This window comes from Theropithecus gelada, chromosome 11, assembly GCF_003255815.1.
Source record: "Theropithecus gelada isolate Dixy chromosome 11, Tgel_1.0, whole genome shotgun sequence".
Classification (NCBI taxonomy): Eukaryota; Metazoa; Chordata; class Mammalia; order Primates; family Cercopithecidae; genus Theropithecus; species Theropithecus gelada.
In genome coordinates, this window is record NC_037679.1 from 55,531,235 (window position 1) to 55,546,597 (window position 15,363).

Consider the following 15,363-nt stretch of genomic DNA (forward strand, 5'->3'; position numbering starts at 1 on the left):
TACCAAAACTGAAAAGAAATAAAAAATCTGAATAAAATTATACATAACAAGGAGACTGTATCATTAATCAAAACCTCTGAAAAAAGAAAAGCCAGGGCCAGGTCACCTCACTGCTGAATTCTACCAAACATTTCAGGAAGAATTAACACCAATCCTCAAACTATTCCAAAAAACTAAAGAGGAGAGAACACTTCCTAACTCTTTCTATTAAGCCAGCATTACCCTGATACCAAATCCAGACAAAAACACTGTAAGAAAAGAATAACTACAGGCCAAATACCTTATGAATACAGGCAAAAATACTCAAAAAAATTAGCAAACTCAATTCAGCAGCGTATTAGAATTACATACCATAATCAAGTGGGATTTATCCAAGGAATGCAAGAGTGGTTTAACATACGAAAATCAATGTAATATACATCAATAGAATATAGAAAACAAATCATCTTAATTGATGGAGAAAAAGCATTTGAAGAAAACCCAATATTCTCAAGATAAAAATACTCAATCAACTAGGAATAGAAAGGAACTTCCTTAACATGTTAAAGACCATACATAGAAGGACACAGTTAATAGCATACTCAGTGGTGAAAGACTGAAAGCTTTGCCCGTAAGGTCAAAACAAGACAAGGACATACTCCTTCATCACTTCAACATAGTACTGGAAGTCCTAGACAGAGTGATTAGGCAAGAGAAAGAAATAAACAGCATCCAAATTATAAAGGAGGAAGTAAAACTATCATTCCTTGCAGGTAACAAGATCTTATGTGTAGAAAACTCTAAAGACTCCACAGAAAGCCTGTTAACGCTAATAATCAAATTTAGCAAAGCGGCATACAAAAGCAACACACTAAAATTACTTGTATTTCTATACACTAGCAATGAAAAATATCCAAAAAGAAATTAAGAAAACAACTCCATCTACAATAACATCAATAAGAATAAGAAGATTATGAATAAATTTAAGGCAAAAGACTTGTATACTGAAAACTACAAAATGTTGCTGAAATTAAAGATGACCTAACTAAATGGAAAGACATCTTGTGTTCATAGATTGGAAGATTTAATATTATTACGATTATAATTCTACCCAAAGTGATCTATAGATTCTAATTTAATGCAATCCCTATCATAATCCCAATGGTGTTTTGTTGTTGTTGCAGAAATAGAAAATTCCATCTTAAAATTCATATGGAATTTCAAGAGACTCTGAATAGCTACAACAATCTTGAAAAAGAGAACAAAGTTGGAAGACTCACATTTTCTGATTTAAAACGTTCTAAAGACAGTAATCAAAATGTTGTGCTACAAACCCTTATAGACAGACATATAGACGAATGGAACAGAACTGACAGCCCAGAAACAAACCTCACATCTACGGTCAACTGATTTCTGAGAAGGGCACCAAGACCATTCAATGGGGAAAGGACAGTCTTTTCAACAAATGGTGCTGGAAAAAAAAATTGATATTCACATGCAAAAGAATAAAGTCAGACCCTTACTTTATATCACATATAAAAATTTAAATGGATCAAGGCTCTAAATCTGACAGCTAAAAATATAAACTCTTAAAGGAAATTATAAGAGCAAAGACTTACGACCTCTGAAACATGACAATACTTTCTTAAATATGACACAAAAAGCACAGGCAACAAAAAAAGAGATAAAATGGATGTCATTAAATTAAACACTTTTGGCCGGGCATGGTGGCTCACACCTGTAATCCCAGCACTTTGGGAGGCTCAAGTGGGCAAATCACAAGGTCAGGAGTTCGAAACCAGCCTGGCCAACATGGTGAAATCCCGTCTCTACTAAAAATGCAAAAATTAGCCAGGCATGGAGCACATGCCTATAATCCCAGCTACTTGGGAGGCTGAGACAGGAGAATCGCTTGAACCCAGGAGGCAGAGGTTGCATTGAGCTGAGACTGTACCACTGCACTCCAGCGTGGGCAACAGAGCAAGGCTCCGTCTCAATAAATAAATAAATAAATAAAAATAAAATAAAAAATAACTTCTGTGCAACGAAAGGACACCAAAGAAAGTGAAAGAGAACCCAAAGAACAGGAGAAAATAACTACAAATAAAATACCTCATAAAGATGTAATAGCCAAAACACATAAAGAACTCTTACAACTCAGTGACAAAAAGACAAGCAACCCTATTTTTAAAATGGACAAAGTACTTGAATAAACCTTTGGATAAAGGTTTATCCAAAGCAAATAAACAAATGGCCAAAAAAGTATGAAAAGATGTTCCACATCACTAATCATTAGGTAAATGCAAATAAAAACTACAATGAAATACCACTTCAACCTATTAGAATGAATGTAATAAAAAAAGAGGGAAAAAAGAATTGGCAAGGATGAGGAGAAACTGGAACCCTCATGTATTACTACTGCAAATATCAAACAGTACAGCCACTGTGGAAAACATTTTGGCAGTTCCTCAGTCAAACACAGAATTATCATATGACCCAGCAATTCCACTCCTAGGTGTATATACTCCCCAAATAACTAAAAACAAGGACTCAAACAGATGCTTATACCCCAATGTTCATACAGCATTATTCACAAAAGCCAAAAGATGGGATATCCTAGTGTCCATCAACAGATAAATTGATAAACAAAATATGTATAATCATAATAGAATATTATTCAGTCATGATAAGAAATGAAGTCCTGATACATGCTAAACATGGATGAACTGTGAACATTATGCTGAATGAAATAAGCCAGACACAAAAGGACAAATATGGTATGACTCCACTTATTTGAAATACCTAGAATGGGCAAATTCAGAGAGACAGAAAGTAGATTAGCAGTTACCAGGGGCTGGGGCAGGGTAAAATGGTTCACCGTTTCTGTTTGGAGTGATGAAAAATTTAAGAAGTAGATAGTGGTAACTGTTATACAACTTTCTGGCTATAATTATGCCACTGAACTGTACACATACAAATAATTACAATGCCAAATTTTATGATATATATATATATATATATATAAAATAAAAACACAATTTTTAAAAGATAAAAACAACCCACATAAATAGTCCCAAGTCCAAAAGATAGATTATTATATGTTAACAGCCTTTCAAATGAAAGTTGATAAAGCCTTAGACAGAATGCAGCCACTGTATACACCTAAAGTGACACATCCAATGTGTGTTCACAGTACCAATTGGAAAGAAAACATAAAAGGCATATCTTCTCTTACCTTTAAGAACCTTTATCAGTTTAAGAGGAATCATAGGTATTCAAAGTTCCCAGTTTCGAAGTTTCAATTCCCTTCACTGCAATGTTTTCAGGATCTGAATGGTGCTCGAGTATCAAAAATAAAACAAAAAAACAAACACTTGTTTGCTTGCCAAATTCCTTAATAAAATGAAGAAATACCCCTAAGGAATTCCTAGGAAGAAACATTTTATGCAACAAATGGATATATATTTTCACCTTTTATACGCAAGAATTAAGCCTATGAAAAACTATACGTCAAATTTGCAACAAATCAAATATACATTCTATGAAATGACAAATTTGAAACTTTATAATTGAGAGTGCTATTAAAAAAAAAAAACCCAGTAGAAATTACTAAGCAAATGATTGGCACAAACAGAAAGCAATAACACCTCTAGCACAGTGAGACTTCACTATCTTGAGAATGACCCATAAAAGGAAAGGACCCCACTTGGCACAGCCTTCATCCCCAAGAAAGAACTGCGACTCAATAAAACCACATTCTAACAACATGGAGATTTTGTTATTATAAATTTCAAAACAAAATGAAGGAATTTCCACATATTTATAACCTTCAAAGTACAATATTAATACATGTCTGTCAGTTAGAAAGAACAGCAGTTTGTTAGGCTACAAGGTTTAACATAAAACCAATTTACAAATGTGAAAAGCAGTAGTGGTCCAATATTCACCATTACACATGAATCTGTTTCTTCCAGAAAATTTTTTTAAAAATTAAAATTTCAGTATCATGAAATATTAAAATAACACCCCAAACATGCCACAATCACTATTCACAAATAAAGTTAAAATGAAATATACAAAAATCCACTTAATACTGTTAAATAACAACAATAAACTACAAGATTTCCTGAACAGAAATGGTAGGACCCCTGAATGTTTTACAGTGAATTCAGGAAAAGAAATTAAGTTATGACTATTTTCATGATATATAAGGCAAAAATTTACACGACCATTTCAAAATATACCAATTAAGATTTATAGTAAGATGCACTAAACAAATAGTCCTTAAAAGTGAACACAAATGCTTAAAATACTGTTACCAACATCAAAGTGTGTTTATGATGTTCGAAGAGATGCATAATTAAAACTAATATTTAGTATCTCTGGTAAACAGATAATACCAACAATAATTTCAAGCAATCCTGTAAGTTCTCATTTCTCTTGTTTGTAATTTATCATGGCTCATTTCAAAGACATATTACAGCTTTCAGCTGATTCCAAGTGAATGTTATTGAAACACATAGCCCCCAAATGAAAGAAACTGTTCCCCAATGAAGTATCATCCTTTCTAATAAAATAAATGTATTTAAAACAAACAAAGCAAGACTTCGTGTTTAAATGGACTTCTACAGTTAAGTTTTAACTAAATTTAAAACACAATGTAAAATAGGTAAGCATATTAGTATACGAATATCCAGTAATATGCAGTAGACATTTCTAATGTGAGGAACAGGTAAAAAATAAGTAATTTTGGAGCTTTAATTTGTTGGTGTCTAATGTGAGATCCTCAAAGTGTCAGAGATTCACTTGCTTGAATCAACTTCTGCATCACATGCTTATCTAAACATAATGTGCTTGTCAATCTCTTAGCTACTCTATTTGCCAATGTTCATTAAGAAATTATATAGTATAAAATTAAAGTGTTCAAGATGGCTCACTTATTTTACTATTAAGCAAAGCTAAATTTACATTCCAGGAAACACTGCAGTTTAATTTTAAAAACAAACAAAAAATGCAGCAGTAAAACAATTCGTGAGGAGAAACAGATGCATTCACATATAATAAAGCCACTGCAACTTCTTCAGGCATTCAATTGTTGTGTTAAATAAACAGACAGTAGTTATTTAGCAGCAATGATTCCGCAATAAATAATGCACTGTGTTTCTCAGTCCTGCACAAAAATTGCAGCTACAGTTACATCAATAGCTGTAACCTACTGGCTCTAATGGCAGAGAAGACCTTAAAACCGACTGTACAAAAAATTGTCACACTGTGACAACAAATATAAAAACAATCTGTAGGTCTGAAATAAAAAGACTCCACTGTGAAGAGGACAGTGTAGACAAACGGAGATTCCAAGTCCACCAAAAGAAATAATTGCCTTCAGATCTGAGTCCTTGATTGGTAAGAAAGGCTGGGGGCTGGGCTTGAAACCATGTTATCAGACTTAAAAGAGCATGCTCTGTCTTCTGTTCTTCCCATGTCCTAAAATATAAAGTCATTTTATGAGGCAGTTCAAGGTTCAGTTTTATCCCACACACAGTTATTTGGTGACTAGGAAGCTAATGTTCCTACCAGCAAAAGCTAATATTCCATGGTAAGAGTGATCAGCACTGTCTTAAATGACCCTTCTGTTGATGGGGTCAGTCTACAGCTTCTATGCTTCGAAGTGATGAACCTGATGACTAGGGAAGCACAAGATGTGTCTTCTGCCTCAGGTACCAGGGATGGCGTGTGCAGTGATCAAGCCAAGTCACTTGTAAAAGGTCTTTGTGCCATCTGCAGCTTTCAGGATCCCTGACTTGACTGAGTCAGATTTTTCTCTGAAGATTTACTGAGCTGCCCACATCATACAGAAAAGTGAGTACGTGCAATGCTAAACATAAACAGTTGTGGAATGCACTGTACATTGGTTTTTACATCAATAATTTTACTGATCAATTTATAAACCAAAAGCTTGGTTCCACGCAAAAATTCATGATCGACACGTGAAATGGTTTATGACAAACACACCTGTCTCTGGATAAGAAGAATTTCGAAAACCCGGGTCCTTTTGCAACTGAATCTCTTTCAAACTGAATATTGATACACCTAAAATGCATAGACAAAAATTATTAGGTGAAGGTCTAACATTAAAACAAACACAACCCAACTATCAACAAATGTTTATAAAGCATATACTGATTCAATATGAAACCATTTTACAAGGTGATAGCCCTGCTGAAATTTTTCCTTTTTATCCCAATGTGCTGAAGAGAAAACTAAATGAATGAAGTAATCCACCTTTAGAACCTTTCTTCTCCCAACTCTGTGTTAGAGCATGTTGTGAGCAGTGTTTCTCTGAGGAGAATATACACTGTTTGTTCCAGGACTTTCTGGGGTTGGGAGATCCAGTCAAAATATATTATTATACTAGGTGTTAATTCTCTCTGTCCTTTCTCTCTGTCTCCTTACAATGACATGAAGGTATCAGGCCTTCAAGCTATCTTCGGAATTTTAGTGAAAAACAAGGAAAAGGTTTGTGCAACCATAATTGCCTACCTCAAAGTGAAACTTGGTATTAATAATGAAATACAAATATCTTTTTCTTTTTGAGATGGAGTCTCACTCTGTCGCCTAGGCTAGAGTGCAGTGGCATGATCTCGGCTCACTGCAACCTCCGCCTCCCAGGTTCAAGCAGTTCTCTTGCCTCAGTCTCCTGAATAGCTGGGATTACAGGCACGTGCCACCAGGCCCGGCTAATTTTTGTATTTTTAGTAGAGACAGGGTTTCACCATGTTGGTCAGCCTGCTCTCGAACTCCTGACCTCATGATCTGCCCGCCTCGGCCTCCCAAAGTGCTGGGATTACAGGGATGAGCCACTGCGCCCGGTGAAATACAAATATCTTTAAAAGAACACTTGTAATTTATATCTTTCATTTCCAATCTCTGTCAAAGAGGTATTCTTTCATTTAAATACATCCAGTAAAGTTGAAGTGAAAAGTATTAAGGATTTTTTATTCCAGTTAGCTTTGTCACTGACTGCTACACAAGCTTTGATGAATCAATATTGTCTAATAAATGAGAATGGGAAATTAACGAAAGCTTTTGGCAGCTTAGTTCCGAAACATTCTTCCAATTCTCCACTCACCTTACTCTATTTTAAAGTAAAATACTGTGGTAATCTAAAAATAGAATGTTACGAGTAAAATCAATGTTACTCAGGCACGGGAAATCTGCTATTTCAGTGACTCTGACAATACGCTCACCGCCGTCATGCGGATAGTAAAATCAGAGTGACCACAATAAAGGAAAATCATTTTTGTATCTCAAGAAAAACTGTATTTTCACAAGAAAACAATTAATGTTTCGGTTATGCTTCATTAGTTTTTGTTTGAAATTCACTTTTAACAACTCTAAATTGAAGCTAGATTGGGCCTAGGGACAATGCCTGTCATCAGATGACATGTTCCAACTAAAGTCCAATAAGATTAATGATCTTTGCCTAAGTACTTTTGGTTTCCTACATTGGTTTCCTGACAATGTGCTCAATGTTACAAGTAATAACTAAATCATAGGGAAATAAGACACATACCTCCCTTCAAGAAATTCTAATCTAACTACAGAAAATACTAAAATCTTAGGCTTAAAAATCAATAGCCATCTCCCCAATCACCCTAGTCCCTAACCCCGGACAAATAAAAATAAAGCGGGGAAAACACTTTAGGATTTCTCTTACTTTCTGGTAAAGCATGTATTCTTGGTCCCAGACTTCGAAAGTACACATGTTTCATGGCTTCTTCTGCTGAAACCCTTTTCTTAGATTCATACTGTGAAAAAGCAAAGAACTGCTTCATTAGCTTTTTCTCTAATTACTATAAAAAGTAGGAGATGGGCAAATTAGCATTTAGAGCTATTTTTAAAAATTTTGATTATTTAATATGATGACTATTTTTCAATCAACAATTTGGAATACTCCAGTTATACTCTAATTTGAGTCACCGCTGAGATTGCATAATATCATCTCAGTTCCACATTTCTAACATAAGGCTGGATCTTAAATAAGAATTTACATTCCTTGTACTTTCTGAAGCAAAGAAAAATAAAAATATTTGACCTGTGTAGTTACTTCTCTGCATGAATACCAAAGGACTGGTGGACACATACCTAGTATTTTTATGGCATCCATTCTTAATTACCTATCCAATACTCATTTCCCTTTTTTCTTTGATGATACAACCTAGGTTTCTTCAAGGTGTCCATCAGCTCTGATAGATGAATCATGAATTATAACTCTTCTAAATTTACGCTAATTATGACAATCCTGCTCCCCAATTCCCAGTCTTTCCTACAATTAATGTTCTGGCCAATGAGACTTGGAAGGAAACCTTGTAGGGGTTTCTGTAAAGCTTTTGCTTCCAAGTTCCAAGAGGACTAATGTGGCTGGTAATAAAGGGACTTATCGTCCCCTCTTATTCTTGCTTTGGAGGGAAATATGAATGGTATTTGGAGGCAGAGCATCCTACAAAGGCTGTAGGTATAAGGAAAAGAGAACATAAGAGAGCATCAATTGCAGAGAATGTGGCCTTGACATGGCTGATCAATGCCAATAACCAACTACCTCAGACTGTTGTAAGTGACAAGAGACCCAGGCACATCAGGAGAAGCCATATTATTTTTATTTTTTACTTAAACATGTGCCTTAAGCATAGATAATTTTGTCATTAACAATACTGAGGAAGTACTACTGATCCCATTCCACAGATGAGGAAGCTGAGGCTTAACTACCTATTTAACAATTACTGTAAGATCTGACTTACCTGAAGAAATTTTGTTATCAACTCAATTCCTTCAGAGTCTAACCTAGAAACAACAAAGAACAAGTAAAAATTTATTCTCTCTTAGCTGATAAAACTTTTCAGATAAAACTATTTTCTAAGTGTTTTAATCTGCTAAATTTAAATGCCCTAAAATAGTCACTCGTTGCCTTCAAATAGGCTCAAATCTGTTTTAGTCTTAAAAGACTGGCCTTACTATTTGTTTAAGGATAAGTCATAAATAACTTGGCTTCAATTTGAATTTTCAATATCCAAGAACAAATGAAAGAATTTTAAAAATCACCATGCTGTCTCAAAACAATGTAACTTATAGTATTAAGAAAGCTTAAATATTGTATCACTTTTCACAGTCTTTCACTAAAGGCAAGTATATAAGAGCATCACTTTCCTATTACATAGGTGAAAACACAGAGACAAGTGACCTTAAAATGTATCACTGTTGTTCAAGACAAACACAGAAATGAGCTATTCAGGAACAAATTTTTAGAGTTGTCTGCTTAGCATGAGGTACTAGAAGGTATTGAGTTCAATTTAAATATGCTACAATAACTTCATAAACCTTCATCAGTAAGGGATATAAAACTAATGACATAATAAAGATGAAATTAGTATAACTAGGGGTAGTAGGGTTAAAGGATTATCTTTTTTTTTTTTTTTTTTGAGATGGAGTTTCGCTCTTGTTGCCTAGGCTGGAATGCAAAGGTGCAATCTTGGCTCACTGCAACCTCTGCCTCCTGGGTTCAAGCGATTCTCCTGCCTCAGCCTCCCGAGTAGCTGAGATTACAGGCATGCACCACCACACCGGGCTAATTTTTTGTATTTTTAGTAGAGACAGGGTTCCTCCCTGTTGGTCAGGCTGGTCTCAAACTCCCAACCTCAGGTGATCAGCCTGCCTCGGCCCCCCTCAAAGTGCTAGGATTACAGGTGTGAGCCACTGAGCCCGGCCTGGGATTATCTTGATCAGAAATAACAGGTTCTATCTTACACTGCCTTTCACTGGTAAAAGTACAATAATGAGTAAAGAAACATTTTCTTCCAAGTGCTCTCAAGTGGGTCCTGTGGATGCTGCAGTCTAGACATTCTACGTAGTTTGCCATTCTAGCACATATCCAGAGTTCCCTGGGCACAGACAAACTAGGTACTACAGTCATGGAGACTCTGCTTCAAAGAAAAGCTTCAACCTTCTACATGGAACATTACCAAAAGCAAGCAATAATTAAAGGACAAAAATAGAATTTGTGCTACTTGGGAGAGACGTGCAAAAAAAAGCCCAGCACATATTATTCTTCTTCCTAAGAAAACCCAGTTAGAATGGTATTAGTTGCTATAGTAACAATAAGAGTACCAACTCACATAAATACTTTAAAAATATTTTTGGTGTCATAACCATTTTGCTCTTCCTTCCCTAGCTTGAAAATAAAAGGAAGCAAAACAAGTATGTTATGTTGTGAGCAATGTGAATGGCTTTGGGTTAAAACAAATGATGTCCTTATTTGGTATCTTGGTGACTTTCAAATTTTGGGGGGGTTGGGGGGCTGGGGAGATGGAAAATGCAGTCAAAGGGGTTATTCTATGTTATCTCCTAAAAATGTAATACATTCTACAAGTAAAAATGTTCTGACTCAAATTTTATTGGGAGCCTTGGATTGATCTTGGGGTAGGTCTAAGAAGAAACTTAAATGAATGGCTGACATTTAGATGTTACATTTTGCTAAGGAATCGGACAGAGTTTATATTCTTCAAATATGAATTACATCATTAACACTCGTCAAAATACTGATAGGTTACCTTGTGTTATAGAGTCAAGATTTCACTTACATAACCTTTCTTAGGTTTTTGTTAAGTAAATACAGAATAATTCTGTAGAAAGCAAAACAGGAATTTCATCATAATCTTTGTGGTACAGAATAAGGCATTAATCAATATCTTCTTTCTGGGAAAAGGAACTATCTACATAACTCTAGAATTCTAATACATATACAGTTCCAAATTAAATAAGATCCTAAAATATGTAAGGATTATGTGTATTATGTATTTTTTCCTGAATCCTTACTGTGGCTAATCCTTCAAAAGATTGAAAAGAATCATGTGAGTTTCCCCTTTCATGTAAGAAAAAAAAAATACCTGGGTGCATGGTTAATTAGAGGCTGTGGTTTATATTTTGGAAAGTTGTAGTTCTTGAACTCCTCATTTGAAGAAATACCTGGCCAAGTTTCCTGAGATGGAGTTCCTGAATTAAAAAAAAAAAATTTAATATATTTATAAATATATATAAAATTTATATATAAAAACTATATATGCGCATATATAACAAAGTGTCTTAGAGAACAATTTACATTTACCAGATGACTTAACTACTTCAGCTGCAATTGATATAACAGAAATAAATGTACATGGACTTTTTGTTTGGACTTCGCAATGATACTGTAAAACAGATGCCTGGCCCTTTTTCTATTCAGTTGATACCACCAAAGTTAGCAATATTCCTTAATAATATGCCGATATCCAATTTTCCATACTAATTATATTCTGTTTTTCCACTGAATCTTTATTGCAAAGATAAAATTTAGCAGATGAAGTTACCTAGAAGGATCTATCTTCATAGCGTTCATTCTAATTCTTCTAAGTAACAGCTATTTATGTTAGTCTCAGTATCAAATTTTAAAATATGTATTTTAGAGATACAGTCTTATCAAGCTAATCAATTGTGGGTGCAAAATCACTGGGAAAAGATTTCTTCTGTTACCTAGCAGTCGGAAAATTAAGTGTAGTTCATCTTCCACAGTTGATCCTGGAAATAAAGGTCTTCCAGAAGCCATTTCAAAGAAAATGCAACCAACACCCCTTTAAAATAGATCATGAAAATAATTTAGCAATTCATTTACATATTATGAAGCACAAGAATCTTTTCCTTAAGATTGCCTCTCTGCAGAATTCTGCACTAGCCTGTTGGAAAACCTCCTGAAGAGATATTTTAGATCTAACTAATTTGTTCACATTTACCCTATTTGTCTCAATTTCTATATTGCTATATCTATTTTTCCCATTTAAAATGTCCAACTCTCCTTTGCACAATCCTTGAAGAATAACACTAACAACAGTGACTGAAGATTTACTATGTGTTAGAAATGTTTTTTAAGTGCATCAGTTATCTCACTGAATCCTTGTATTAGCAATAGTGTAGACCATGGATTGAACAACAAAGACAGGCGGTGGGAAAAACAACTGAAGAGATATTCTGGTAACCTAGGAGATGACAGTGACCTAAGCTAGGCAGGAGAAATGGAGAGAAACAAATGATTCAAGACATTTTGATGCAGGAAGCAGAGATAGAACATGTTGGTACAAGGTGGTGTGTGTAAGAGAAGGAAAAGAAATGGATGGTGGTTCAGCGAATAGAATGGTGGTTCCTAGAATAGTCATCTAGGAACTGTATGTACATACATAGTTTAAGACATAATCCTTCCATTAAAGGGCTTGTAATCTAGCAGCTATATATAAAAGTTAATTTTACATATTGTAAGAAAGTAAAATGATATAGTTTCTATGGAAAATAATATGGTGGTTCATCAAAAAATTAAAAACAGAATTACTATATGATCCAGCAATTCTACTTCTAGATATATATCTAAAAGAACGGAAATCCGGCCAATACAGGAGGACTGCTTGAGCCCAGGAGTCTAAGACCAGCCTGGACAACATGGTGAGACAACGTCTCTTAAAAAGAAAAAGAGAGAGAGAGAGAATTGAAAGCAAGGTCTTGAAAAGGTATTTGTATACCCATGTACACAACAGCATTATTTACAATAGTCAAAAGGTGGAAGCAACCCAAATGTCCATCAATGGATAAATGGGTAACAGAATGTGGAATATATATTTAATGGAGTATTTTTAGCCTTAAAAAGGAAGGAAATTCTAGCATAAGGTACCATGTGAATGAACCTTAAAGACATTATGCCAGATGAAATAAGCCAGTCACAAAAGGACACATACTGCATGATTCTACTCGTAAGTGGTACTCAGAACAGTCAAATTCATGGAGACAGAAAGTATTATAGAACAGTGGTTACCAGAAACCAGAGGTGGGGAAGGAGGATAGGAAGAAATTGTTAAATGGGTACAGAGTTTTGGTTTTGCAAGATGGAAGGATTCTGGAGGTAGAGAAATAGTGGTGATAGTTGCACAACAATATAAATGTACTTAATGTCTCAATTATACACTTAAATTGGTTTAAATGATAAATTTTATAACTATTTTACAATATTAAAAATTAATTTTAAAAAGTTATATGAGACATTTTATATAATTGTTCAAGATAGCAACAGAAATAGGTATATGACTTATTACCACATGAAGAACAGAAAATAAATGCAACCACAGTTCAGAGGAAGGAACTGCCACCAGAGGCTACAGTATATTCAGAAAAGGATTTACGAAAAGCTGTGTTCTGAACGTTACTAGGAATGAGCCCAAGTTAGGGCACCAGAGTGGGCATTCCAGATGGGTGGACTGGTATGAACACCAAGAGCAAAGGTAGGAAAGTCCACGTTATTCCTGAGATGTAGTCAGTATGCCATATTGCTAAAAGGGAACATTTCTGTTGAGAAATAGTCTGAAATAAGTTGGAAAAGGTAGTTTAGAGACATCTTATGGAAATCCTTAAGTATCAGATTGAGGAATTAATTGTACCTTATTCTATAGGTAATGAAGGAGGTGGCAATAATGGTGTTTGAGTAGAAGAGTGTCAGGATCGAAGTGGTGTGTGAAAAAGATAACTACAATATTTTAATTTTTACCTTTAGTTCAAGTTAAAGCAGAAAGATTTTGGTGAATATTAAATGATGATAAAATGATAATTTTGTTTTAAATTACTATGTATCAGATACTCTTGAGTGTCTCATAAAGCACTCTTCTGAGTGTTCATTTAATCTTAACATCTCCTACAACACTTCAAAGTAGTTGTTACTATTCCCATTTCCTTAAATGAGGAAACAGAGGCAAAGGCCAGTAATTTGAATAAAGTTATTACATAGTTCTAAATGGCAGAACTGGTATTTAAACCTAGGTAATCTAATTCCCATGCCAGAACTCATTAATCACTGTTCATATTATGGCTCTTTAAAATCATACCTCCTTAAAAGTCAAATACTTATCAATACACCCTGCATTAACAGTTACATTCTTTCAAAATTATAAATGTCAGTGACATCTGTATATATTTACCACATGTCAATCTGTGTTGAGTACTCCGAGGAACCAAGAAGCACATCAGGTGGCCGGTACCATAGTGTGACAACTTCATTTGAGTAGGTCTTTGTGGGAACTGACTTGGCTCGGGCTAGTCCTTCATAGGGAAAATAAAACAAAGGGTTAAAGCAAAAGCTATAATGGATCTCTCAGACCCTATTCTCACCATGACTCCATTCAAAGGGATGCCTGAGATGGTTAATTCGTAGCTTCTTGAGGCTTCAACACAATTAGCTTTAGGAATTTGTTGAGTGCAAGTGGCCCTGAGTCAGCAAATCCTTATGTAGTGAACTAAACAAGAATTCCACAACCAGAGACTATGCTTGCTTTTATGTTTGAATACACCTGGTGAAGTGTTCTGGGTGAATCTAAACTTAAGATGTTTTCCTTCTGTCCATGAATCATGATGCCAAAATTATTTCTCAACTGCAATTAAATTAATCAAAAATAAGCCAATGACATTGAGACACACAATTTTACTTCTAACAGCTATGAGCTTTTGTCACCTTTTAACCTGATTCCAACTTTCATGTGCTATACCATTTTTTATCAAAAACTGTGAAGTTACTGATCCATAATCTCACTGAGATTTACTGACAATTTCTTTGCAGAACTCGACTTAGAGACAATTTCCTCGGAATAAAATTACAATGCTGTTCCGTACTCCCTTTTTAGGTTTTAAGTTACATGGATGATTTTGGAGTAAGACAGACTTCATTGTCCTTGGATATTATTAATTGCTGTTTAAGTCAGGGGTGTCCAATATTTTAGCTTCCCTGGGCTACAATGGAAGAAGAACTGTCTTAAGCCACACATAAAATACACTAACAACAGCTGTGACCTTAAAAAAAAAAAAAAAAAAAAATCGTAAAAAAATCTCATGTTTTAAGAAAGTTTACGAATTTGTGTTGGGCTGCATTCAAAGCCATCCTGGGCCACATGCAGCCTATGGGCTATGGGTCAGACAAGCCTGCTGTAAGTGATATAAAACATTTGCCATTCCTTTGCTAATTTAATATGGAATCCATTGATAATCCAGAAATAAAGGCTAGAGTTTACAACTTTATCTCGAGTTACTAGTGTGAGAGAGTTGTTACTATCTCTAAGCCTCTAAATTACGATCTGAAGAAGCAACTTTGAAAAATATCTGGAAAATTATTAATTTATTTGGCCAAAACAAGGAAGAATTTTTTAGGCTGAGATTGCTGTTATATATAACTTTGTATATCTGATTAAAATATTAAATAAAAATGTCACAAAATAACTCAATATTTTATTTTACTGAATAAGGTCACATAAACAATGTCAGAAATTTAATGAG

General features: G+C 34.6%; 1 protein-coding gene across 1 annotated transcript in view; it reads right to left on the bottom strand.

Annotated features, from left to right (window-relative positions):
- Nucleotides 1–3,738: 3,738 nt before the first annotated feature.
- The window catches only part of CDK17 (cyclin dependent kinase 17), a 32,075-nt gene continuing 20,450 nt past the window's right edge, over nucleotides 3,739–15,363 (bottom strand). Inside the window, exons 7-13 of the mRNA XM_025403495.1 lie at nucleotides 14,019–14,139; nucleotides 11,542–11,639; nucleotides 10,920–11,025; nucleotides 8,778–8,820; nucleotides 7,697–7,787; nucleotides 5,992–6,069; nucleotides 3,739–5,463 (exon numbers count right to left, since the gene is read on the bottom strand). Of these exons, the coding sequence (XP_025259280.1) occupies nucleotides 5,426–5,463; nucleotides 5,992–6,069; nucleotides 7,697–7,787; nucleotides 8,778–8,820; nucleotides 10,920–11,025; nucleotides 11,542–11,639; nucleotides 14,019–14,139 (575 nt within the window). The 3' untranslated portion in view covers nucleotides 3,739–5,425. The remainder of the gene's footprint in view (nucleotides 5,464–5,991; nucleotides 6,070–7,696; nucleotides 7,788–8,777; nucleotides 8,821–10,919; nucleotides 11,026–11,541; nucleotides 11,640–14,018; nucleotides 14,140–15,363) is intronic.